This window comes from Magallana gigas, chromosome 7, assembly GCF_963853765.1.
Source record: "Magallana gigas chromosome 7, xbMagGiga1.1, whole genome shotgun sequence".
NCBI classification, from domain to species: Eukaryota; Metazoa; Mollusca; class Bivalvia; order Ostreida; family Ostreidae; genus Magallana; species Magallana gigas.
Window position 1 is genome coordinate 41298583 of NC_088859.1, and position 27339 is coordinate 41325921.

The 27339-nt window shown below is 34.7% G+C and overlaps 1 protein-coding gene across 6 annotated transcripts in view; it reads right to left on the bottom strand.

Moving 5' to 3' along the window:
- LOC105340083 (nucleolar protein 4) overlaps window positions 1-27339 on the bottom strand; it is a 34598-nt gene that overhangs the window by 4925 nt on the left and 2334 nt on the right. For all 6 annotated transcript variants that reach the window (XM_034458946.2, XM_034458947.2, XM_011445930.4 and 3 more), the window contains exons 2-5: window positions 23076-23219; window positions 18356-18610; window positions 7125-7224; window positions 523-644 (exon numbers count right to left, since the gene is read on the bottom strand). In XM_034458946.2, the coding sequence (XP_034314837.2) occupies window positions 523-644; window positions 7125-7224; window positions 18356-18610; window positions 23076-23219 (621 nt within the window). The remainder of the gene's footprint in view (window positions 1-522; window positions 645-7124; window positions 7225-18355; window positions 18611-23075; window positions 23220-27339) is intronic.

Consider the following 27339-nt stretch of genomic DNA (forward strand, 5'->3'; position numbering starts at 1 on the left):
TGTGATTCATATGGAAATCTGCGTTGCTTAAAAATAATGTAATTATTGCAAAATTACAAATGTAGCAATCGTGAACCTTTTTCTAAGAAATATGTAGAGAATAAATGAATTTGTAAATATTGGATTTTATCTGGAATAAATATTTAAGATATACAACGACGTGACCAAGATTGGTTCCAAATACATGTAGTCCATGTTGAATTTATTGAGAGACAGCGCAATTTATTTTTTTCAGAATTCTTTTTTTACACAACGATTTAAAGATATATAAATGTAAAACCAATGCAGATTTGTATGTATTTAATAATGCAAATCAATACAGAATAATAAATTATCTTCAACTATAGAAGGAAAAGTTATAGATAACCTTCTAGTATAGTAGCAGGCGCGATAACATATTTCTTACATATTTTATGTATGCCGATTTTGCTTTTAAATTATATTAATTCTATCCAAACAGTTCCGGAAAATCTCACTCGGAACCTGATTTTAATTTGAATTTCCAATGATGGTTTCACGTACCTCACAACTATCTTCGCTGGCCCTTCTTTTCCTCTCCGGGTGTCCGCGGTCTTCGGAGCGAGTTGATGGAGACTTTGACATTGGAAATGTCAGACTCGTATCCTCGTCAGCCATTGGACTGTCTGTAAAGACGATGTCAAAGATGGAGTAAATCTCGAATAGTTGCAACAAAAAATATTTCGTTTTTTTATATTTTAATTTAAGGACATCCAAATAAATGAATGTCAAATATTCATTACCATAACATTATCTTGATATGGAAAAAAGAACTTCTGTTACTATGGCAACAGAGACTTCAGTTGTTACTCACAATTCGTGCGCGCACTACACCTGAAGTCTCACCTATCAAAATTTTTATCGATTTGCATTAAGACAAGATGAATCCCTTCCTAGTATGTCCGTGTTGTTTTTCCCCCTCACCTAACACTGTACAATAGGAAAAAGGACACAGGCAAAATCGACCCCATCTAAATCTCAAAGGGGAAAAATATGAAATATCGACGGTAAATTGTTGGAACTTTTGATGTGAGGTCTAAGGTGTAATGCACACGGCGACCGGTTCGTGATGGTAGCGGATTCTCATCCTTTGTGAAAGGTAGTGTTTACACTCCTCGACAATCGATCCAATAGTTCAGCAGACGACTCCGAGCTCCAAAAGGACAAAATTCGCCTTCTCGAATATTACAAATTATCATAGCTGATGAAACATGTCTATAGGTTGTACAGATATCTAAAAGCCCGGAAAACAAAGCATGCATACACTCTCTGTTTCACGCCCCTAACAATCAGAGCTATGATTATATATGAAATATAACTTGACTGAAATTAAGCTGACATGATCATTACATGTTCAGTAAATAAATTGAAATTTATCATTACATGTGCTTGTCTTTGTAAGCTTTTATAGAGGTGTATGTAACAGTATCATAACAGTGTTGTATGAATTCAAGAATGAGATTTTTTAAGTCAAGTGATTTATTTTTATTGCTAACGGTATTACTGTATCGATTTGTCCCAACTCCATAAAGTAATCCAAAAGATTATCTGCGAGATTTCTGCGCCGATAGAAGTGGTACCGCGCCTCTTGCCGGCGTTCTATCTTTGTTCTGTCTAAAAGTAAAAATTCTGGATTCTAGCCTTCATACTCCGAAGACAAAACAGACTGAAAGGTAGCAGGTAGGCGATCAATGAGTCGGGAGACGGGAGCTGCAATGGAGTGTGATTTGTTCCAAGTGCCTGTTTCTCTTTGTAATTACCAACGGGAGTCATTAACGCAAATACCAAATCTTTCACCTGAGTTACCTGGGTTTTAAAACTTGATGCATCAACCTTGTTGCCGAAAGGATTTGCACGATCACGCTATCGCCATCGCCATAGTGATGTGACGTCGTTTTAATTTTTTACCCCTCCAAATTTGCAATCAAATTCCCTTCCGTTTTGTTCTTTTTTATCGAACTGAATACAAAGAAATTTGTGTAACAGGTTGATGGTAATATTTTGTTTTTGAAAACGTTATCTCCCCAGCTATTGAAACAGATGGGTTGGGTTTCACGATTGCAAATTGTACTTCCGTATCATTCACTGCAAAAACCAGGACAAAAAATTCCCAACTACTCACTTTCAATTCAAAAGGATCATTTTTTTTCTTACATAAAGTGTACTTTGTTATGAAATGCTCTGCAATTGCAAGGAAAAAAACTTTTACAAAAAGGAGTCATATTTTTTTCAATAAATTGTAGACTTCTTGTTTAAAGGAAAATCGGCTATATTGTATCCGAAATCCAAACATAATTAAAATGAGAAAATCTTATCATTTGCTTCAATTTTTAAACCTCTTTCATGAAACACGAGAATATGCGGAGTACCACATGATCATGGTGTATTATACTTTAAGATATTAATTATTAATATTCAAGATAATGAAAAATGCAAACTATTGATTTCTCAAAATAAAATCAGACATCTTTATTACAATTCATAGATTTATAAATTAATTGCAATTATGCTTCTAGTCTATTATAAATTTTGATTTATAGAAAATAAATCTTTTATTTTCATATCTTTACATTTAAGATTGCAAGTTTTCTCATCGATAAAACCTGGCGTGAAAGAATGAATTCTCCTTTTATTGTAATAGTCTCCTAAAAGGCATGAAGAGATAATTCAAATAGAAGCTCGACCTTTTTCCCGAAGAGACATCACCAGAGATGCTTGTCTCTATGTAATATATCGGCGTTTTCCAGGAATCGGCTCGTGGCTGATCGCAGATAAAGGGTGTCGTCTGATCACGTGACAGACTCCGGCGGTACACTCCCTTCGGTACGACCTCATTCCCAATTCTATGGTCACAAGGATATCGATTTTACGACACTTTTCAGCTTTTACGCTGACGAGCTGTGGATATGATACCTGATCGTTTTCCAGAGTTTATGCAGAATAAATAATGAATGACCAGTCACCGAGCAAGGGTCCCTGATCCTAGTGTGACGAGGGCAACATTCAAAAGTCGCTAATGCCATGTTCATATAGCCTATTATCAAATAGGCTCGGTCGGTCAATCAACGAGAAGTATACAATATTATGTGTGTACAGCATTTAAGTATTTAATAATACTGACTTGTTATAAGAAATCATGACGAATTCAAAAGACTTCATTATTCATAATAATTCTGTTGATGAGACGTCTTCTGAAAACAAATGCTCCGTGCCTTTGGAACCTACATGTAATTACGGTACATGTATCCCTATACATCCATAAGATAGTAGGTTGAGGTTAAAGAGAACAGAAATTCAAAGTATCGCATTATATATTCCATCAAACTGAATTAACAGGTAACACTATTTTAAAAAAAAAATAAAGTTAGTAATTTTTAGTCTTAAATATAAGTTAAACAAGGGATTTATTTTAACCAACTTTACATGAGCCTGGCTCCTCTCTGACTTAAACGGAACTTTTTGCTATGATGTTTTTGACCCATCCGTCAGATGTGAATTCCCATGCAAAATAACGGAATCCAAATTTCATAGTAATATTTGAATTTGTAAATTTACAAGTTGTGTCCTAAATACCTACAAAGTTTAACTAAATTTTTAACGGCGGTTTATTAGTGGTTGCGCTTACAAACTGTTCATAATTACAAATAATTCAATGTATGGCCAAAATTCTAATTTCAAAAGGGCCAAAATTCCTAGAAAAATAATGTAATCAGAATTTCCTGATAATATGCACATTCACATATTGTGTCATAAAGCCCTACAAAGTTTCAAGAAATTCCGCGGAGCAGTTAGAGAGGAGTTGCGCTTGCAAAAGACAGGACTGAAGGATGAGTGACTGACTTGACGGACAGGTCAAAAAGTGAAACATTATACATGGACCTCTCGCAATTCCGTTGCGTTAGATATAAAGTTCTTTGCTATTTGAAAATCTGATACATCTTAGCTTTTATTGTAAATTAAAAACTTTTTTCGTATTTTGGTCAGGATCGGGCTTAAATATTGTAAAAAAAAATTTGTTGTGTTCTTCCTGTTATTCTAGATGGTATGTTGTTGTTTGTTTGGGGGTTTTTTCGTGTTTTACTTTGTTTAAAATAAAACCAATTAAAAGCTTACCAACTATTTATAGGATATTTTTTCTCGACAAAATTTACTACTTATATATTTGTTTCATCTACGTACGTGTAGCAATATATGTGATATACATTAAAATGTCAAAATACTTTTCCATAAATTCTTCATAATTTTTGAAAGACTCGAATTGGATTTCTAGCCAGACGCCAAAGTTTGTTGCTTCAAAATAAAATGATCGTGTCCTACTGTTCTGAAAAGTTTTACTTCAGATCCCTATTTGTGGAACATTTGACAATACATACAATTTTATTAATTCGTAATAATCTCTCATAATTCATTTTAAATACACACGATACATGGAACTGTCATCGTCAAAATCTATCTATGAATTTTAAAAAATAAGGACAAAATGACCCTTTAGTTAACAAGTTCTTGAGAACATGTTTAAAATTTTTAGAGGCAAACTCCTTAATATATTTCGAACAACATGAAATGTCATGTGTTATTTTTTCACTAGGGAACAGTGCACCCAAAAGCTAAAACGTAAAAAGGAGAAACCATTCTGGAATATTGATATCATTTTGTTTGAATCTAAAAAATTGTGCCCATACGTTGTTTCGTATATTTTCAAATAACAACGTGTGGCTAACAGTTTTCCAAGGTAAAGATAAAAATGAAACTTGATATTGACGCCTCGTTAACAGAAAGCCTTTTGTTCAATGTGAAAAAAATGAGGAAAAGGTACAAACTTAATATCATCCCTAAAAAGAGTGATCATTTTGTCTGTAAACTTTGGCACGTCGAGTGAAACGGCTTCATGTTAAGATTTGTTATTATTTGCACATTTGAACATGTACAGATTTGCACATTTTCAAATAATTCCAAAGCATAATAGGCTTAGCTTTGGGGAGGGGAACATACTCTTGCCCCCTCCACCCCCAACATCCCGCTGAAGTGTTAGGTTTTGCTACTAGTCATGGTGATCTCATTTTTTGACAACGTGATTTTCATCTTGTATGCGCATCCACAGTTTAGTTTTATTCATGTACCTGTCATTTAAAGAAGATGGGGGAATAAGATGGCGCAACTGCCAATTTGGTTTAGTCGTAAAATACAATTTCCAATTTAACATTTTTTCAATTAAATATATTTGATATGTTATAATACAAGTTTACAAAAGGGTAATTTCTAACTATTTTCAGTTTGAAATATTTCCAAAAAAAGATAAGAAAATGTTTTTTAAAAATCCTTAAGTTTTGGTGGTATCGAACCCACAACCCAAAAACCCAAGCTCTATAAAGTTACCTTATGTCTGGTGCTCTTACCACTGAGCTATTTCATTCACAACATTGTGCATTGTTTAAATGCTATATGTGACATTGGCCACGAATTTACGGACTTGTATTATTTTTCTAAAACGTTCAATTGTTGGGCTAGAAAATGACATTTTTAAAGTATAGTGGGTCATCTCTCCACATTTTTGTTGATTAAAATCGGTTTAAATTCCATTAAACCGCATTTAGACTATGACAAAAATATGGAGCTCAGACCCACTCTATTAGAGAAAAGACATTGAAGTTATAAAAACGACACTATTTGGAGGTTTTGACACGCATACGCCAGTTTAAATCAAACTATTACAAGTATTTAAAATATTTAACGGTTACAAACCGATGTTACGTTAAATATACACTGTTTTTAATTATTTTTAAAAAATTATCAAATTTAATGATATTTTAATTTTGCAGTATCTAATCATTCCTCATATGGGCATTTTACATGCCTTATTCACCCATCTCCTTTGAATTTACTGGGTGGGTGTGAATACAAAATTTAAAACATGACAACTTGTCATGTTGTAAATGTTGTATTTTCACCCACCCAGTAAATTCACAAAGTCATGTTGTAACTTTTGTATTTACACCCATCCAGTAATTTCACAATTTTGTCATGTTGTAAATGTATTTACACCCACTCAGTAAATTCACAATTTTGTCATATTGTAAATTTTGTATTTACAATCACTCAGGAAATTCACAATTTTGTCATGTTGTAAATTTTGTATTTACACCCACTCAGTAATTTCAAAATTTACATGACATACCACTCTCCTCTTCAACTGTAATATTTATGAGGACGCAGTGAAAAAGATACACTGACATATTAAACGTGTCAAGTGTTTCAACATCTTCTCGAATGTTTCAAAGATACCTGTACAGGCCCGAGAGAGGAAAAAGAAATAAAACTAACAATACCTAGTCAGTAACCTTGTTTGAAGAACAACCGAAAGTACCACATAATAACACGCTGTTATAAAACAGTGAAAAATACTAATACCATGCCCTTTATTGGAAATCTTGCTTTTATTAAAATCATCCGAGAAATCATGAAACCCAGTGATAATTTTTGGCAAACATCTAAGGAAGACATCATGCACGCGCATTAGGTGCGATAGGCAATGATGATTTAATTTTGAAGATTGAGCTGACATTTTCATTTAACCTATCAGAATTTTGTCAGGACTGGTATATTGACCTCGTCTTTATTTTTTGAAAACAAATCCGCAATACCTAGTACGTGCATTTATACATGTAAGTCCGATTTTTTTCAATCTGAATTCGACGATCCCTTAGATATTTTAAACGTTTACGAATTGTATATGTTAATGTTTGTTATATTTAATTTTCGATTTATTAAGACTAAAATATATCTTACTTTTCGCATTTTTTGTAATCAACATGTCATTAATGTCTAATGATAATTTCTACGCTTCATAATTAAAAAATAATAATAATACGCCTTTGTACAATTCAGATTTAAAATGAACACCAACTAAATGATATATGAATACTTTATTAATTTTAAAATAAGTTCGATAACATCTTTATTGTTTCTTAAAATCTACCAATCGTTTGAAATACGGTTACATGTATGTACATGTACAGTGAATGTACTTTGATTAACGTAGGGTGTGGCGAAATACTGTTGAATAGAGAGGTGGAAGCAAAGTTGATAAGGCCTATAAAGAGATTTACCTTCTTTGGGAGTGGATCTATTGTTGGTGGTGGTATCGTCAGATAACGCTGGACTTCCGTCCCGGCTTTCTGCTGTGCTGTCAACACTGGACATACTCTCCTAAAAAACAAAAACAAACCATTCTTTTATAATTCATTTGTGTCATATTTTTACCTATTTCTTGTGTGGAATAAGAACAGCCGCACCAAATAATACTGTTGAATTCACGTGACAGACGTACTGAACCCGTTATTTCTCTCTCTCTCTCTCTCTCTCTCTCTCTCTCTCTCTCTCTCTCTCTCTCTCTCTCATCATTACATGTCATATTAGGTAAAAGACGTTTAGATCTGCAAGTGAAATTGCTGGGGGAAATGCTTATTTAAAATAATATCGTGTTAATGTTTCCCCTTTTCGGCAAAGAAAAAAAATCCACCGATCACCTTTGTGTCTACCAATTTTTAAAAAGTCCATTATCCGTCTGACTAAAACCCAAGTTGCTATGCTGGTTTTTGGTTAAGTCAGTACATACTCCTAGGAATCAATAATTCTGAGACTCTGATTCCCGTCAAAATCTCTTAACCGATGAAGCCCCAATAGCACACCAAGATGTAGACGAGTTTTTGTATTGTTTCAAAATTGCTTCATGCGTAGCAGCGGAATTATAAACTTCGACAAATATTCCCTTGCGATAAATAGATAATAGAAGCTGAAGCTGACATAAAATTTGTCAAAATATGATCCTGCGCCCCGAAGCGACCCTCTCGTTTTGTTCGCGATGAGGGTAACAGCTGCGAAATGCGGCACAACGGGACCCTCTCTGCTATCAGTTTGTACATGGACCAAATCCTCTACAAAAAATCAATACGGAGACAAGCCTCAGTGCCTCTTTGCTCTCTCGGTGAAATACCGTTCCCCCTAATATATTTGTTCACAGTGTCGCCCGTTTTTTCCGATAAAATTAGGAGACGAAACAAGGCCTCTCAATGCCCAAAAGATTTTTTTTCACTCATCAATTATTTAAATATGTTAACTATGATTTCATTTGTCACCCATGTAAAAGGAGTCTCATGAACACCAGCGATTAAATCACCTGTATCAATTATCGGTTTTTCCTTACCTGCACCCATGGAAGCTTCTGAGCTTTAAGCAGACGATCGACAGCTCCCTAGTGTCTTACCTGTATCGTGCGCTTAATTAATTGAAGAAATGTTGTCATTCCCAACAATAATAAGAAAACAGACAAAAATCGTCACCAGTATATAAGAGTATTAGCACTATCTACGAAAAATCCTCGGTCCTTTACCGATTCTCCGAGATTTGTCAATAGATTCTAATTTTGGCACGCGCTGGCTCGCGCCTTGTGCCTGTCAGCCATTTTAGTGGTCCTTGTGAACAATAGCATTTGTAAAATACAGTGACACAAACAGGGAAAATCAATAAAAGGTAATATGAAATATAAACTTAAGATACAGGCACAATTTTCGCCAAGACAAAGGTGAGATTTACCTCGACTTTCGACTTTTCGCTCTTGTTTCCCTTTTTTGACATCTTTTTTGCCAGCGCCGACCCTCTTTCTGTTCCGATCTGACCGTTCCTGATGCTGGCTTGCTAATAAGAGTCAAATACGGGGCACTCTCAACAAAAGCGCGTGGTAGCTGCGGCGACGGTATTACCCGATACTTAAAACTGAGGACTGATGTGTTCCTATCGATCCATACACCTGGCACCAATACGAATTTTATGGGGCATTTCAAGGTGAAAATCGAATGATGTGGGAGAGGTAGACAGCGAGAGAGCAAGGCTTCTACACCAAATCCATTAGAGAGGCAAAAGCCATAAAAGTAGTTCCAAATCCGTTCCCAATTCAGAGAGAGAGGAGAGTCTCAGACGATTCCCCTATCATATCGATCGGCGAGAATCGTGCGGGCAAACGGCAGTTTTCCAAATATTCAACAGGCGGGTTTTTTGTGACTTCCCTTAATAATGTTTGCGTGATAGGAGGGATAATCGTACCCCATTAGCAACCCCGAGCCATGAAAAAGAAACCGAGAGAGGACCAAGCGATGCCTCTCCTTGTGGGGAGAGAGTCTATTGATTGGGCCATACGGCATCTGTTTGGCACCCCTGTTCGCCCCGCAGCACCTTTCGTAAGCCATCGATTATACGCTTATTAGAACAGGATCACGGGGTCTGAGAGAATCAGTTTTTGTCTCCTATTATGGCATAGCCCAGTGTTGATATTTCCCTGGTTTCATTCAGACAAGTAAAATTTCTATCTCAAACCCCTGCTACTTCCTTAAAATCTTTGATTTCATCATAAAATATATCCCATGTTTTGTTCGCAACTGCGGAGGTGCTTATATGGATAAGATTCAAAAACGCTGATATTGTGTAGAAAACTCATTTCATTCTCTTGCGAAGGATGTGTGGTTAACAAACTAACAACCAGATCCACATCGGAGTTGTAAATGTGATTATTGAAACCATAAACCTTTTAATTTAATTTTTTTTTAAGTTTTAATTAAGAAAATTTGTCATACGTTTTTAAACAGTTGCTTTTCACTTTTTCTTTTACGTTAGAATCGCCTAAAATTGGCCCTGAGCATATTGCACTTTTAGAATTTTTTTTTGTTCCTTGCGTCATTATACCACTTAAAAATGTTTAAATGTAAGTTTTCCTACATTTCCCCTATAACCCCTGACGCCATTATCGAAATCAATCAAAGTTTAATCTGCTTTCTTTTGTTTCTTCTTTATTTATTTCATTTCTTTGGATTTTTTGATATATTTACAGTCACTTTAACATTTGAAGGTTGGTTTCAAAAACACAAAATTGTTCAGAAATGTTTGGTCCGTATTTGATTTTAAATTTTAAAAAATCAGCCTTAAAGATTAGATCGAAATCATATGCATGTATATATCATTAAATACCGGTGCATCTGGTTGCGAACTTCAAGTTAAAAATAAACAGTATTATATAAATATTGGTTTTGATGAACACGAACAGCATCGCTTTAAAATTATCTCACCTTGAAAACTCACACTTTACATGAGTATTACTCTGTAAGAAATAGCTCAAATAAATGTAAAATAAAATGTGTCTTACCAAAGGCTTACTTTAGACAAAATATTCTACTAGGCAAAAGGGATCCAGACGTCTGATAAGTATTGACATGTGTGTATCTCGGAGACCAAGAGCTTCTCGAAAATTCCAGGTGTGTGAGGTCAGCTTAATTATCACTTCACCCAAAGTTGTTTTGATATATGTTTACCATAAGCATCTTAAACTTTTGATTATTGGCTCGTAAGGTATATGAAGGTACATCTTGAATATTAGAAATACTCTAATGGTTTCAAAAGGTCTTTCATCTTTTGAGTATGGCAACAGAAATCAGAAAATAGGAAAATCATCCTTAACATCATTCAAGACTTTAAACATGCATCCGGAATGACACGTTTTAATAGACCAGGTTGTTTTGAACATCCGCCGATTTGAATGTCACGTAACTGCGATAATAAAAATGGTGGCGGCATAGAGAAAATAAAGAACTGTACTTTAGGATTAATTTATATTTGATGACTGTAGTAAAATATCTGCATTTATATAGAATGTATCTTACATGTAATATATAAACAAAATGATAGTTCATGAAGAAATCGGGTCTTGCTGAGAGGCTGCGTGCTCATGTAGGTGGTTACATTCCTCTGCGCTTGCGTGACCATGAGGTGGAAGGAGAACTAAATATTTTTGTGTTGAGCCAAACAGAAATTCTATTATTTCTATTTTTAAATGGAATCATTTACTTTTGAAATTCGTAATTATACCCCATGCAACAATGTTGCGAAGAGTATAATGTTCTTGATCATTCTCTCACTCGGTCGCTCCCTATTTCTTTCATTTATCAATAGTTCATTAAAAAATACGTAAAACTCGTGTAGAAATTTAAAAAATTGCGTTAATCAGTGCTGTGAGCGTAACCATGTTTCTTTACGCATGCACTTTCCCCATACCCTGCACAAATTCGCTTATTTACGTTCGATAGTAAGTTTCCGATCTAATACATCAACAGTCAGGCACATGAAGTTATAGATATTTCTTAATCAAAATGGTTAGAATCCTTTTGTGATATCTATATCGCGTACTCTTGTATGTAGCTAATTATCCCATGATTACGCCGTCTGCTTACGTTATATTGTGAAACAATTACAATTGAAAAGAAATGGGTTAACATGGTTTATTTCATACTGCATTAGATGAAAAACATTAGGTATATTGATAACAAAACTACCATGGAAATACCTGTTTGCTCGATTCTCTTAATGTAAACTACATTTGAATGATAAGAACTCATATTTGTAAATATAGACGCAAAAGAGTATGATATTAATGCTTGAAATTATAAAATGCTAATTTATAGAAAACAACCCTCATCAGACAAAGCAAACACAAGAGAACAGGTGTCACGACCATTGTACCGAATAAATCTGTAGCGACTCCAAACGAAAAGATGGCCCACTGGGCATCGTTCATAGCGGCTATTGCGAGTAAACTGTTTTGTTAATTTAGGAAACCAGTTTTCATTCTCATGGTTTGGGTTCCCGGTTATTTTCTTACATAGCCTATCATATAGTCTTTTTACTAAGACTATATAAAACAGGAATTTGTCATCTTGTGTTGACGCAACGCTCTATCGAGCGAAAACTCGCACGGCCTTTATTATTAAGAACACTGGCGTCGGAAGCAACTTGAAAGTGTGTGGGGGGGGGGGGGGGGGGGCTAGACTAATCCTCAGAAATATTGAGAAAAAAGTAATTCCCAAAATCATGGAAATCCTAATCCGTGAGGGGGGGGGGGGAGGGGAAGTATACCTATTGGTATATACTTCCAAAAGAAAAAAAAAACCTTACTTACCCAAAAATGTTCTTCCCAAAATCATGAAATTCCTAATCCGGGGGGGGGGGGGGAGGGGAGGGGAAGTATACCTATTGGTATATACTTCCAAAAGAAAAAAAAAACCTTACTTACCCAAAAATGTTCTTCCCAAAATCATGAAATTCCTAATCCGGGGGGGGGGGGGGAGGCTACTACGCTTCTGAATTCAACTTCTCAATCTCTTTCAAGGTAAATTTAGGAACAATAATCTTTCCTGCGAGAAAAAGTGGGGGGGCCTGAACCCTCTATCATGTTATGTTTCTAATGGTTAGTTATAACTTTGCAAAAAAAGGGGGGGCGGGGGCTAAGCCCCCCCTAGCCCCCTCGGTTCCGACGCCTGTGAAGAAATAAGGAATCATTCTTTGCGTATTATGAGGTGATAATCTCGATCCGGGCGTGGTCAAATCCAATTTGACCACGCTCCGACTGAAATTAAAACAACAGTTTAAAACCACTATATTTTTTTCATATAGCACATACCATTGTGTACATGTGCGACGGCCGTCGCACATATACTACGACGCGGCGCAGCCAATGCCGTTTTTTCGGTTATACTATAAGACACGCCCTTTTTTGTTTCACTCATCATTTCTGATATTATTGGGATATAGGCTTCAAAATTGATCCCTTATGTTATTACAGACAAAGACTGTTGAAAATGTAAACATTATATAAATAGTGCCTGTTTGGGAGGGTAACAGTTGAAATTGACACCCCGAGAAAACCATTGTCAACCGACGCGAAGCGGAGGTTGACAATGGTTTTCGAGGGGTGTCAATTTCAACTGTTATCCTCCCAAACAGGCACTATTTATTTTGTTATACTGAATGTCTTTTTTAAAATTTTTAAGAAAATTTTACTGCTTTTAGATAGGAATATCGTGAATTCTACAGCGAACCGTACGCGCATAATTTTCGCGCATGTAACATTTTTTAATGTTACCCGTTGCCAAGTGCGTTGCTAACGCTTAGGGTAATAGTAAATATTATTAACTGCGTCTTAACCAATCAGATTTCAGTATTTAACATGAAAGTATAACAATGTAAAATAACTAACTCTGGAGGGCTGTAATACTGAGCAAGGTTTTTTAATACAAGATTTAGTAATAGATATTAAATGACAAATTTACTTAAAATATCAAAAAAATAACTCTTCTTTTATTATAATACCTTTTTCCTTTGACACTACGAAGCCTATCCTATAATGTGTCTTTAGAATTGTATTAAGTTTCCATTTGTATATTAAATATGTTTACAGTTAAAGACACCTTATGTCCTCAATAATTGGCGCTACAAGTACATTGAGTTTTAGTGAAAATACAGCTTTTATTTACACAAGAATATCCCCAAAATTAATTGTCTAAAAATAATGTCCTCATTATACTTTCACAAGGGTCATTGGGATGTTATAAAAAAGTGCAATTTTTCATATTTTTTTTTCTAAAACTTAGCAGAAGACACCAATTCTTCATTATATTTTTGAATAGAAAAATATGTCTTCGGCCGTCGCACACAATGGATTTATTATGCAATTTAACATAATACATGTATCTATTAATTTTGTTGTAGGTGAGGGCTTTGGACACAGTTTCCTCCCCCCCAAAAAAACAATGAGAAAATGTGCCAATTGTTGTCAGTGACTTCATCTAAGGAATACGACAGAGTTATTATTTCTTTTTGTAACCAGAATAAAAACGCATTTCCTGGCACATTTTGCACACGCGGTTGTATATGTGTATTTTCATAAGATTTAAACAACTTTTAAATTGAAGGACATATGTTGAAAGAAACTGCACCTTTTTCTTTGCTCGGTTCACTCGAAATATCAGCTATCATAATGATGGTCGAAATAAATTAATTTGCTTAAAAAGAAAAAAATATTGTTTGTCCCAACACACAAAATAATATTGATTGTTCGAATCAGAAGCTAAACGCGGCAAAGCAGTGAATCTTATAGCATGGTTTTTCCCCCCTTCACAGAAAATGTATAAACATATTCTGAGAGGCACTTTCTAACTGCAAATTTCTGACCAGCATTTTTAAAGTGATTTCAGATTCAATTTTTTGGGGGGAAATTTGTATATTCCGTTAATACTATTTTTAGACTGCGATAGTAACCACATGTCAAAACATTCTGGTTTCCAAGCATTTGCATTTCCGGATAAGTCCTTGCTGCTTTTGACGAGGAGATGATCCAAAATGTATCCAGAAAGTTAATTTCTAATATGCATTTTTCTATATTGGCTTTCAAAATTAAACAGTGAAATAAACATTTGGAGCTACTGTCAAGTTTAACGAGCGACCCTTGCTTAGTGTACCGACACATAGCGTAATATTCATTCAATAAATTACTTATGCTAGCATCTACATATTTTGGATTTTATAATATATAATTTACGCTTGCTCAGAACAGAATGAAAGGATTTTGGTAAAATGTAGTCATAAACTATCCAGTCTGAATGTTGATCAGGTTGTTTGCGTTTACAGTACTTTAGTCTAGTATTTTTTGTTATTTCTCGCAAGGGACTATCATGACGCTACATGTATATATCTTAAAGAACAGCGCAAACAACTTGTAAAACCAGTCAAAGAATTCTTGTGAAAAATTCTGAACAAGCATTTCCACTGTTATTACTAAAACCGATTTGGTTTGACTTTTCCGATCGCGTCGCGTTCAACTTTTTCAGCTACGTCATACATAAAGAATACCCGCACCTTTACCACAGTTTTTTTATTGGTGGATTCAGCTTACCGCTGATTGGCTGCTGGTTAACTAAGACTAAATTATGCACGGACAGAACAACAACATATCAGAGAATGAAAACTTCACATGGGTACTCGTGACTGTCGAAATTGGACTATTTTTCGAAAGTGTACACTTGTGATAAAACAATACATACGGTACATAACATATATAGCTGTAGCTCTGTGTATAAATTTTGGGTTAGAAAATATAAAGCTACAGTGCACACAATACTTACATGTACAAAAAAACTTTACGGCAATTTGCCGCGTATAAAAATAACACTATTTTTTTTAAATATTTACATCATACCATACCACATTTTGTGCAAATAATCCATTTAAATAATTCTTCATTTAGTTTACTACTGTTAATAATTGTAGCTTTACCCGCCCCAAACTTTCTCCTATTAAACAACCTTTAACCGTACTCGGAAAGCGGATCAAGAACTGTATTTTTTATGTATGTAAACAAACCAGTGTACATGTATGGAACGGGTGATCGGGGGTTCAGAGACAGGTAAAATAAAGAAATCTGCAGTAAATGGTTTGTGGATATTTTAGTATATATATTTACACCGAAAGTGATAGGGCAACAGAAGAGAAACGAATCGGACACTTGCCTAATGAAGACGCACATGTACAAACCTCCTTGCACTGGCCACTTCCGTCTCGTTCTTTCACACCATCGTTCAATACTTTTATTGACTGTCGATTGCCGATCGAAAGGTGTAGAAATCGAGGAATTCATACCTATCACTTTGACTGGCAAGTTAGTAGGTAATACATGTGCATTATACATTTACGGTATTTACATGAAATGAACGCTTATCACATGCAACTTTTAAATATTGTATTTTTTATAACGCCGTACTCTGGACCGTAGCTTGAGGCTATGGTTTAACGCCCGTTTACACACACACACACAGAGAGAGAGAGAGAGAGAGAGAGAGAGTTAGAGAGTTTAGCACAGAATTTAAACATACGGGATAGTCGATTTTGAATGAATAATATTGGGGGGAAATAAACTGTTCTGAGAAATCCTTCAGCTCTGGCATTGCATAAGCGTATACTGATAACTCGGCCTAAAAATAGGAGTTAACCAATCATATAGTTTTCACACCGGCGGCGTGTATAATTTATGCATGACGTAGCTGACAGAAATGATCGTGACGCTATAGGAAAAGTCAAACCAAATCGGTTTTGATAATATATTAAACTGTGCTAGATATGTTACACTTTATTAATTATTAAATATTTTTTTTAGGTTTGACTAAAGTATAGTCTCAGTTTATGGTCTTTGAACGCAAGATTCCATAGGTATTTATGCAGCTTATTCTGCTAATCGTTAACCATGGTAACTAGCTGTTACATAAGAATAAGTTAATACAGCGATGTACATGTATACACAACGTGTAGGTCGTGTGTTAAAGGAGACTGGATAGTCAACAAATTAACCTTCAGATCTACCTCAAATTTTAAAGATATGATTTGTTAAGCTATAAACTATTATTTTATGAAGGAAAAACCCATATATTTAACCTTTTAAATTTTGGAATTTTCCAATATTTTTATGTAGAGATCTTCTTCTACAGGAGATCAATACAGTCTAAAATTGGCCATGACCATCGAACCCTCTTATTAAAGGAGGAATAACACATCATTACCAAATGGCTGACCTCTGATCGAAACGACATTTCGTTTTATCAAAAGGATTTTATCATTAACAAATTATCACAACATTAATATATTTAACTTATTCCATAGCAGAGTGGATAGTGTCGAGCTTGTGTTCCGTACATCCCGAGTTCGAATCCCCCAGGGGCTTTTGTTGTTTTGAATTTAATTGAATTTACTGAATTTAATTTTTTAGGTATTCATTTTTTTACCCCCAAGCTACAAATCTTTGCTTGTTTGACATATGTACAGTCAATTAATCATTATATCTTTCATAATCAAATAGTTTACTGTTAATTTAAGTGACCTTTTCTAGGCGTGTTATTCCACTTAAAGTCAATCTTTAAGATTACAGAGGCTTTGTTGTCGGATATCATTTTTTTTATAAACTATTTGTTTCTAAAGACATAAAGATCAAAATGTAAATTCGGTTTCTTTGTTTAACAACAAATAAAACTGCTGAAAAATATTTAATGCACACATAATTTACATTGTTTTAAATGGCAAAAACACATTCTCCCTGAAAGGATTTGTTACAACAAAAAACACGTATAAATTGATTGATTCTGATTATCATTTCATTTTTTCTTTAGAGACAAATAGTACAAGATCTTTAGTATTCGACAACCAAGCCTATGTATTAGCCTAATTTGAAAGTCGTACGTCTGAACTGTCGAACATTGACGCGCAAACTGACAAAAGCGAAAGGTTACTAGTATTTATCATTCAGTACATTCCTGGTAGTGATACGTTTTGTAAATCACTCGTTTAATTAATTTGTAAGTAATTCAAATTAGCTAATTCTTATAAAAGAAAAGAAAAAATCGCGGTCGATTGACGTCTATAAAATCCTTCTGTTATTTTTATGTCGGAAACCTTTTATAAATAAAATATCAAGTAACTGGCCATCATGAGTTACAATGTACAATGTATATTCGACATTATATAAATAGAAAACCATTGTCAACCGACGCGAAGCGGAGGTTGACAATGGTTTTCGAGGGGCGTCAATTTCAACTGTTATCCCCCCAAACAGGCACTGTTTATTTTATTATACTGAATGTCTTAATTTTAGAGATTTCTTTACTGCTTTTATATAGAAATGACGTGAATTCCACGGCGAACCGTACGCGCATAATTAACGCGCATGTAACAATTCGTTGTGTTACCCCTTTCCAAGTATGTTGCTAACGCTGAGGGTAATAGACCGGATTATCAACTGCGTCTAATCCAATCAGATTTCAGTATTTAACATGAAAGTATAATAATACACATTGTGAATAAAAAGTTGAATACCTACAATCGCATTATATCTTTACAATTTGTTTTATTTTTGTTGTATAGGATAAACATCCTTTATGTTATACACATATTAACTCTATAGTCTGTCCCAAGTTATTGTTTCCATCACTTTTAGATGATTTTTAATTGAAATAAACATACAAGTCAATGAAGTGCAATTCAAGTTGATAAAAGGGGAAAAATCCAAAATTCCTTCATTGCAACACCATCTGTTTCTACCCGGAGAATGCCACAGGAACGAAAACAAACATCTTACGAAGATTCAAAATAGGAAATGTTTACAACTTTTTTTTCCATTCGGAAGTATCGGGACACCTCGCACAATTTTTAACGTTATCATCCGGATACTTTCATGTCTTTCGCCATTCAAAATCCCCATGGACTTTTTATCTTGCACTGCGTTATCCAACTTGAAGCGACAGAGAGGGCGTTTTAAAACAGATAATCTGGTCTTTTTTCATTCTATTGAAAGGATGTAGTTTGGGCACAAAGTATTTATGTGATTATCGAGACATTACGCAACAAGTGGTGGAAGCAAAAACTGTGGACAAAGTATAGATATATGTGAATCCCTGATTTTATGAATTTTATGAATCACCTCGTCCGTTACTCCGGTGTCCATTGCCATGCCCTTCTGCTTCATGTGATTCAGGTAGGTCTGGGTGATTGGCACGCTGAAGTCGATGATTGGAGGGTCCTCTATCGACGCTTCCGGTTTGTACGAAGATTCACAGGACGCGTTACTGTGGGTTTCCTCTGCGGACGTCACGTGCATTCTCTTCTGGCAGTCCGAGCAGGACATCAGAAACCTGGTGACGGCCTCCCTCGGCAAAAATGCGTATGTTTCTGCAATCTGGTCACAGAAAGAAACACAAGTTGTTATGAATTTTTTAAATCAGGAATCGAGTCTATAAGGTATTGCGAATAGCAAAAAGTTATATTTCCATTAATTTAAAAATCGTTGTTTTTGTAGGGTAGATAGTTGAAATATTAAAATGGTTACTAAAGAGACAACGAACTTCGTGTATATTTGATTGGGGCGACATAGGAATTTTTGAATAATTCTTCTCCAAAACCGCCATTTGACCTCTACAGTTTTAAAGTTCGTCAAAATTTCCATTCTAAATAATTGTTATTGTGACACCAAATTAGCAAAATTCTGATCTTTGATAATGATTTGGTGTTAAACTAGGTTATGGATTTTGTGGATGATGACTTCATTCTTCCAATAAATGATGTCATCATAAAGACAGGTCCACAACATATTCAGTAAGAGAATGGCAAAGGCACTTGACGTTATTTTTTCTCGTTATGAAAACTATACAACGACCATTAGGTAAAGGGTATAATTTTTCTTTACGAGAAATATAAATAACGTCAGGTGCCTGTGAAGAATTGGTTTATCGGGAAACGGAACTGAAAATCTCTCTCTCTCTCTCTCTCTCTCTCTCTCTCTCTCTCTCTCTCTCTCTCTCTCTCTCTCTCACACACACACACACACACACACACACCAAGGAGTAGGTTGCAGTCTACATGTATATGTAACTCCCAGCTTATAATTAACGATCGCTGAAATGGGGACATGCTTATTTTACATACATCTATCCTTTTTTCTTTTGTACACCAAATATTCTTTCTTGCGACCATAGGAGAAAAAGGATGAGGGACCGGTAGGGGGGGTGGGGGGTTGATAAGACGTTGGTAGTCAGGCACTATGCGAGACAACCCTTGTTCCTGTGATAAGTGCTAGGACTGAAAAACGCACTCACAATCTCAAAATAACATTTAATGCGAGTTATCGAACGTTGTGCATGTAAAACCCGTTATATAAAGACTGTCACTTAAAGAAGCTTTGATATTCACACGAATCCTTAAACTTTAAATAATCTTGTTCAATCTATATTTTCGGACTGGGAATTTTTTTTCTAAATATATGTTGTCGCCCCAGATAGGACAACGAACTTAGTAATCCTCGACCGTTTCCATAACGATGCATCTACGTTCTTTATGAAAACGTCCTATAGATAGTTATATACCTAAATAGATATAATATTTCCAATGTGGTGGTTAATAATAAATATTTTGAATTAAAATATTTCATTGTTAAACATGTGCTGAAATTATTTGTAATATTTGTCAGTTTACTTCGCTATAAATCTATTAGTAAATGGTAACTTATATAATGTGTTCTGTAAAGACTGTCCATTCTGTGAGAAAAAGAACTGATCGAGGCCCGTATAAGCCCGAGATTGGTTCTTTCAATCGTGTACTAAGCAACGCCATCACATCTCATCCTCTGTTGGAGAGAGCATTTTATTTAACAATATTAAAGGATATAAAAGAGGTACTGCATATATTCTAAGTGATATTATGGATATGGAGGGGTTGTAATGATGTGCCAAATTTTGATATATTTCCGTACAATTGCTGAAAAGCATATAAATGTAAGTTATAAGGAATCGTTCTTTGGCTATTATGAGGTGATCAAATGCATTTGAACATGATCAAATCTATAAAAAAAAAAAGCCCTTAGGGCTTTATATTTTATCACCCAACCGTATTTGATCACCTTATAATACTCAAAAGAATGATTCCTTATTCCTTAAATATACTCTATCGGTCTTTATAGGCAATGGACATTCAATTACATGTAAGTCACATTTTAGCAATAAGAATACACGAGATAAGGAAACGTTGATACACCATTGCTTTCATTATTTATTCATTCTTTTGTAATTAAAAAATGTGTAATTTTATTATTTAAAAAACTAATTTTCTAAGAAATAGGAATTTAGACTGATTCTATAATGATGTATTAGTAAAATAATTTTTTAACATGGTTTTTGTAAGAAAAATATCTCTAGGGTTGAGATGGAATTTCTTACCACATCCAAACGAGATTTCTTATTTTCAGAATTAAAATTATTAACTTGGAAGCACTTTAATCTTATGGAAAATGAATTCTTATAAAAACATATTTCGCCAAACATTAAATTTGCTTTCAAGCATGTGGGTATATAGTCATTAATAAACACGCGACGGAATAGAGGAAAGGGTTACTTTTAGAAGGAGACATCAAACTGTCATCAAAGATCCCATTGTTATGTGTGGACAAAAAGCATCGTCTCCATTACAGATTCTTCCTGCATATCGTTTCCTTTCATTATTTCCTTTTAAGAAGAAACCATCTCTTCTCTTTGTAAACAGAGAATCAATTGTAGAAGGGAGAATGCGATTTTCCTCTTTCGGGCCATATTCGACAAAACGAAGTGAAGAACTTCGTTTGCTAATTACGAGAAAATAGGGTTTGCGTCGTTTGAAGCTTGGAAACTTGTTATCGCCGATTTATCGATTCCAAGAGAGCTGCATCTTTTTAACATTTTTCTCGTCAAATAGCAATGGAGAAGTTGTGCGACTTCCGAGAGCGAAGAAATTTTGACGGGTTTCAACTAATCTTCGGATCTCGGCATCGAAGATTATTCGGAATTCCATCGCGAGCTCCGCGGGATTAAGCGAGACTTGGTTCTCTGTCAGCTCAGCGCTTGAAGTGGGAGTCGGCGTGTCACCTCGAACACTGGAGCCGGAATCTTTATCAACATATAAATTGTCTTTTTGGGGACACTAATAACACAAAAACGCGGAAGCCCAGAGTTTACAATGTGAACTTTAGAATAAAACATTCTTCAAGTGTACATCGCGGGTTATGTGTCGTAGAATTTGAGAAATCGCATTGTTTACCACGTTAATATTATCCGAGGCTTTGTAAATCGATATTAATCATTTCGCCCAATTTTGGAACACTAAACTCTGAGTTTGAACTTTTTGTTCAAATATGTTTAAATCACAGAGAAAACTTTGGACGATCACCAATGCATTTGACAATTTGGTCGGTATTTGCTTTATGCAAAACTACTTAATATATAAATCTATAATTGAAAAGAATATGTGAACATGTACATGTATTATGATATAGGAAATGCGATGAGGAATGTGTTCGGTTTGATATATTGGAAAATATATCATTACATGTACAATGTAATAACAATTTAATAGCATTAATCTACGTATACATGTATGTATTTTTCTAAAGATAACTGACTTATTGATTGGCTGTTGTTTCTTGGTATCAAGGAGGCTGGAAAGACAATGAACAATTTGCAGCATGCTGTTACTGTCCAAATCTCGTGACATGAACTTAAACCAAACCCGTCATCACCAAAGATTTAACCACAAGCTTAAAATTTCTTATCTTTAATGGGAAAATGTCTTTTCTATATATAATGTTCAAAGATATGTTTTGTTTTTTTTGGTTTTTTTTGGTTTTTTGGTTTTTTGGAGGGGGGGGTTGAGTTGGTATGGAGTATAAGTTTCGGTAATGTATTTTTTTTTTCGGGGGGGGGGGGGGAGGGTGGGGGTGTTGATGTGGAGGATAAGTGGGGGGGGTATGTGCGTAACTTTTATAATGTCCTCACCAACGGCATAGTCGGCCACATGGGCTATATTCCTTTGTTCTGGTTGACTAAGATTGACGTACAGGGATGCGGTTCTACGCGTTCAGTATCAGGGTTTTATTTACTTCCCCCAAATGCCATCTTAATTTTCGATAAATAACTCAACTGTTTTTAACATAAACTTTAAGCAACTTTTGAAGAAAAAAAATGTGTTTTTGCAGAGCATTATAGTAAAATAGTTTTTGAATCGTTGATATAAATCAATCACTCTGAGACACAACGCCAGCCATTACTTTTCAGTGTGTGGGCTTTTGTTACGTTCGTGATTGATTTCGTCGTTCTTGGATTACAATAGTCTTTTTAAACTCATTTGTTGAGTGTTAGTAGTTTGTATCCATATAATACAAAATTGTTTATGTGTATATGTGTACACCGGAGTTGGTTATATATAATGTTTATATTTTTCTCGTCATTCAACACATATGTTAAACTATTTTTCCTTTCTTTCCCTAACTTCCCCTTTCACAGGAGGCTTACTATTTGACATCTTTGCCATTTTTATGTCAGCAAACAGCTCAGAAGATTCACTTTATCTCAATTTCAACTTACTTAAGACTCGGTCAACTTACCATTAAGAGGTAAGATTTACAGTTTTCCACAACAACTTACAAATCGTAAGGATTGATCACTTTACCACTAAATGATAAGATTAACAGATTTTCATGGTAAATTACCGCTCGAAAGTAATTATTGTCAACTTACCAATAGATGGTAAGATTTACCGTTTTCATGGTAACTTACCGCTCGAAAGTAATAATTAACTTACCGTTAGGTGGTAAGATTTACTGGTTTCCCACAGCAACTTACCGCTCGGTATGTGCGTTTCTGGCCGGCGTGTTTGCCTCCCCTCCCGTCCATGTCGACATGGACACTGTATATTATGTCAAAAAACTCCTCCACCTTCGCAACTTTCTTGTAGTCCTTGTCAGTGTCATTGCAATTGGGGTCCGTCTGTGTTAAGATACACAGCAATTATTACATATATAAATGAGAAATCTAGCATTCATTCCACTGAAGATAATTTTCTACATCATAGTGTCAGTACTTTCATTTAACTTCAATTTCACTGTTCTTTTCTTATTTTCAATTCAATTTTTTTACTTGGTCCCATAAAAGTGGGGGGGGGGGGCAATTAAATAATTTTTTTGTATGTAAATTTAAGAAAAATCTTTGGGCTGCCCCCCCCCCCCTCCACCCCTGATGCTACGTGCATGTGTTTAGCCGAACTTGAATGAAAGTGTCCTCAAAAATTGAACAATGAAACAATAATGGTATCATAACAGTTTCCTTTTTTTTATAAAAATGACGATTCCGCTACATGACTAATTGTATTAACTCTCTTTGTAAACTAACACGGGTTGTTGAAGGGTGTAGAAATCGATAAGTAGTTCAAATTCTCAAACAAACCGTGGCTAAAAAATTTTATCATTGTGTGTAAAATATTTCAACTTCATGAATAATGAAGATATTTCACTTTTTTACACAATTCAACTAAAAGAATGGTCTTAGTAAAAACAAGTTCTGCGTTGTTTTGTGTCATATATCTAGTACTAAAGCAGCCCGTCTCCATTTGCATGTAGTTTCGTTTGGGGGCTGGTGAATTTCGCGTGAATTTTCGTGTTTGAGGGCTCCGAATCAATACGACACCCTCCAGTTCGAGGGAAAGCTTATATCCCGGATAATAAGGTCGACCGAAGTCAAGACAGACACTGTGTTCAAGCTCATATTGGACGACTAAAAGCCTGAAAGCTTGCTCTCCGCGGGGTCACTTGGCGGCAGCAGCTGCATTTATCGTCTGCTAATAAGGTAACAATTCCAAATGTCCCGGAGAGCAAGGAGGCGATATTAGAACATGTTCATTTTCAAAAGAAATCTAATTCGTGAGTAAACAATGTACTAAATTCGTTTCTTAAGTGATGATTGTGTTTATAACATTTTCATGGAACAACGTTGCAACCATTTCTTGACATAATCATGAATTGATATTTTTTTCATTCACAAAGATATGAAAATGACTACGTGTTGTTAAGAAAGATTCATACATGCACATATTTCGTTATTTCCTTTCTTTCTCCCAAAAAAACTTTATATAAGGAAACAACCTGATTTCACTAGTAAATGCTATCAATATCAAGAAACAATAGAAGCAAACTAAATATACTTTTCTCTTATAAACAATTTAACATGTTCTTAGATTATTTTTTTTTTTATTCTGAAGCGAAATCAAGTAAAAACAATCTTGCTCTAATTCTATAGGGAAATAGTCTAGGAAAGGTCGTATAGTGTCTAAAATGGCGGTGTCGAGCAATTACAACTAAATTGTATTTTGATGTGTCCCAGGACGGAACTGTCACGTGTTTCAGCAAGAATTCTCAGGAAGAAATGTCGAAGTCAATGCCGGCTAAAAGGAGTCGAATTTCCCAACACTTGTCATCACGTTTTTAGACAAATGAGATTTATTTTAGCGCTCGTATTATTAAATCTCTTTTTTCTCTCCCTCTCTCTTTGTGAGTAGAAGCAGGCGGGAAGACGGGAGTTGCTGGAGGACAAACATTTTGTCGTTTGTTTTTGGAGTCCATAAAACACAGGGCTTAGAATCAATGACAGCAATAAAACGTGAAAAAACTAATGTACTTTGAAGTTTATACATCAAGTAAATCCAGAATGCATGCGTAAGGCATAATATACATGTATATTTTAGACATGAATGTACAAATATTGAAGTCCATGTATAGTAACTATTTACAGAAAAAACCGATATAGCAAAATGAATGGCTTGTTTGGTTAGTAGACTTTCAGAGGTTTTCTTTTAATATTTTTATTGGAGGGGGGGGGGGCTAGAAATGTACAGGGTGTTTGCAAGGAAAATGTTTCAAATTCAAAGTGCTAACAAACTGGTTTTTATTTCAAAGAGATTTACAGCTTGTTCCCATAGTACGTGTACATTGTATTTTTGAAAAGTATGATTTTCTCATTTTTCACATTTTGGTAACATTTTTGAAGACTTTCTTAGCTTTTTTTTTCAAATTGGTCATACCGCCTTCTTATAAATAAAGCTTGAGTGTGTTTTTGAAAAAGGAACGTAGTATTTAGTAAGAGGGGTACAGGGACACATTTTAAGAAATAGAATTATATTTCTTAGGCAAGTGCCCCCTCCCCTTCTCCGTTTGGAACTGAATTAGTATATTGAAGTTTTATGGTGTATTTGTATTTATGTATCAAAAAACATATAAGTTATATAAGTTATGCAAAAATAAGATCCTTTGTGTAATTTAATATATTGCATATGACCATGAAAGACTTGGAAAGGACTCGAATTCATCGATAGTTTTTTTTAAAGAGATGCACTATACACTGCTGACTGCATCTTAATCGCTCCCATCTTACACACTGAATGATCACTATTGTAAAAATATTTAAAAAAATAAATATATATATATGAAAGATACATTGAATTGAATCTAAAAGCTGAATCGTTTTTTAATTCAGTTTTCTATTTTCTATTTTTTGTTTGATCTAGTAGGTTTTGTATTAGTTTGTTTTGTTTATTTTCTTGGGGGGGGGGGGGGGGGCCGGGGCGGGGTGCAGATTGAGATTAACATTTCGTCATTGTACATGTCTGACATAAAAGACATAAAAGACGGTGTGGGTAACTTTTGTTCCACTGCATTAAACTTTGGTACATGTATTTATCACACTATGAACAAACTCTCACACGCGCCTATCACCCCCCCCCCCCCCCTCACTTCATATTTTTTGTTTCGGAGGACAAAGTCTAGACCCCGGAGATGTGCTAATTGTGGCACGCTTGACCGCGTGTCACCACTTCAATGGTTCTAGCTAATATAACAGTGACATACTGTGTGTGGCTTATACAGGTTTTGAGAAATAAAGAAACCGACAAAAATTACAACGGAAATCGCCCCCAAAAATCCAAATTTTGTCCATAACTCAAAAAATGCATATTTATTTATTTTCCTTAATTTTTATCCCATAAACAGGTTCATATACTGTAGTATCTTTTTTTTTCCAATCATGATCTACAGTTTGCTAGTAAATAAAGATGACAATAATCAGCATTAGATGAAAGAAAACCAAATATGATATTTCATAAGCTGTAGATACTGAAATTGAAATGAGTGTATTCTTTACGATCAAAATTTTAAAATTTACTCTTAAACAGGAAATCAATACAAGGTTTGTTCAATTTCCGGCTGGTTTTTCTTTTCATCTTTTCACAACCTTTTTTCAGGAAATTGTTTTATACATGTCTGTCTGTAAAAGGGCTGAGTACTCAAAAAATTACTCATCAAATCTATCCTAATAATTGAAATTTGATTTTTAGCCATAAACTATACCATTTTGGTAAAAAACTAAATCCAAAATTTTTTAGCTTTAAAGTTTGAATATTTTCTAATATCTTTATAAAGTTCTCTTTGTTTCAAGGATATGAACATTATCTAAAAATGGCAGTAACCATTCCGCCCTTTTGAACCCGCTCTGTAATCTCTACACGTTCGGATGGGTTTCCTGCATATATTGAACCTACACTCGTATAGTTTCCGGTCCGTAAGGAAAAAGAACAACACTCAAGGTCAAAGGTCAATCCTGCTGTGCACTTCACTAGCAATATCAGATGCATGTATTCTCTCTCTCTCTCTCTCTCTCTCTCTCTCTCTCTCTCTCTCTCTCTCTCTCTCTGTACGAGTCGTCTTTAAAACTTAAAAAAAAGTCTATATAGTTGTATTATCAAAATGGTTTATATAAAATCAAATCCACCTAATAAATGACATCTTAGCTTTGGAAGCTCGAGGAAAAGTTCCTTTATTTTCCTGTATTTATTTACTCTTACATTATTTTAATTGTTGTAAAGTCATGTAAATATCATTTTAATATTAATTAAAAAGGTATTTGTGAAAAACAAACCATTCTTAAGTATTTATTACAAACTGGATTATAAAAACTGATTATCCTCATGTTTTTCAGCTATTGGTTTTTGTTAATATGTTTAATGATAAACGAACCATTTGTGATCTTTAAGGGAAATCTGTTGATGGAAAAACATTTGAAT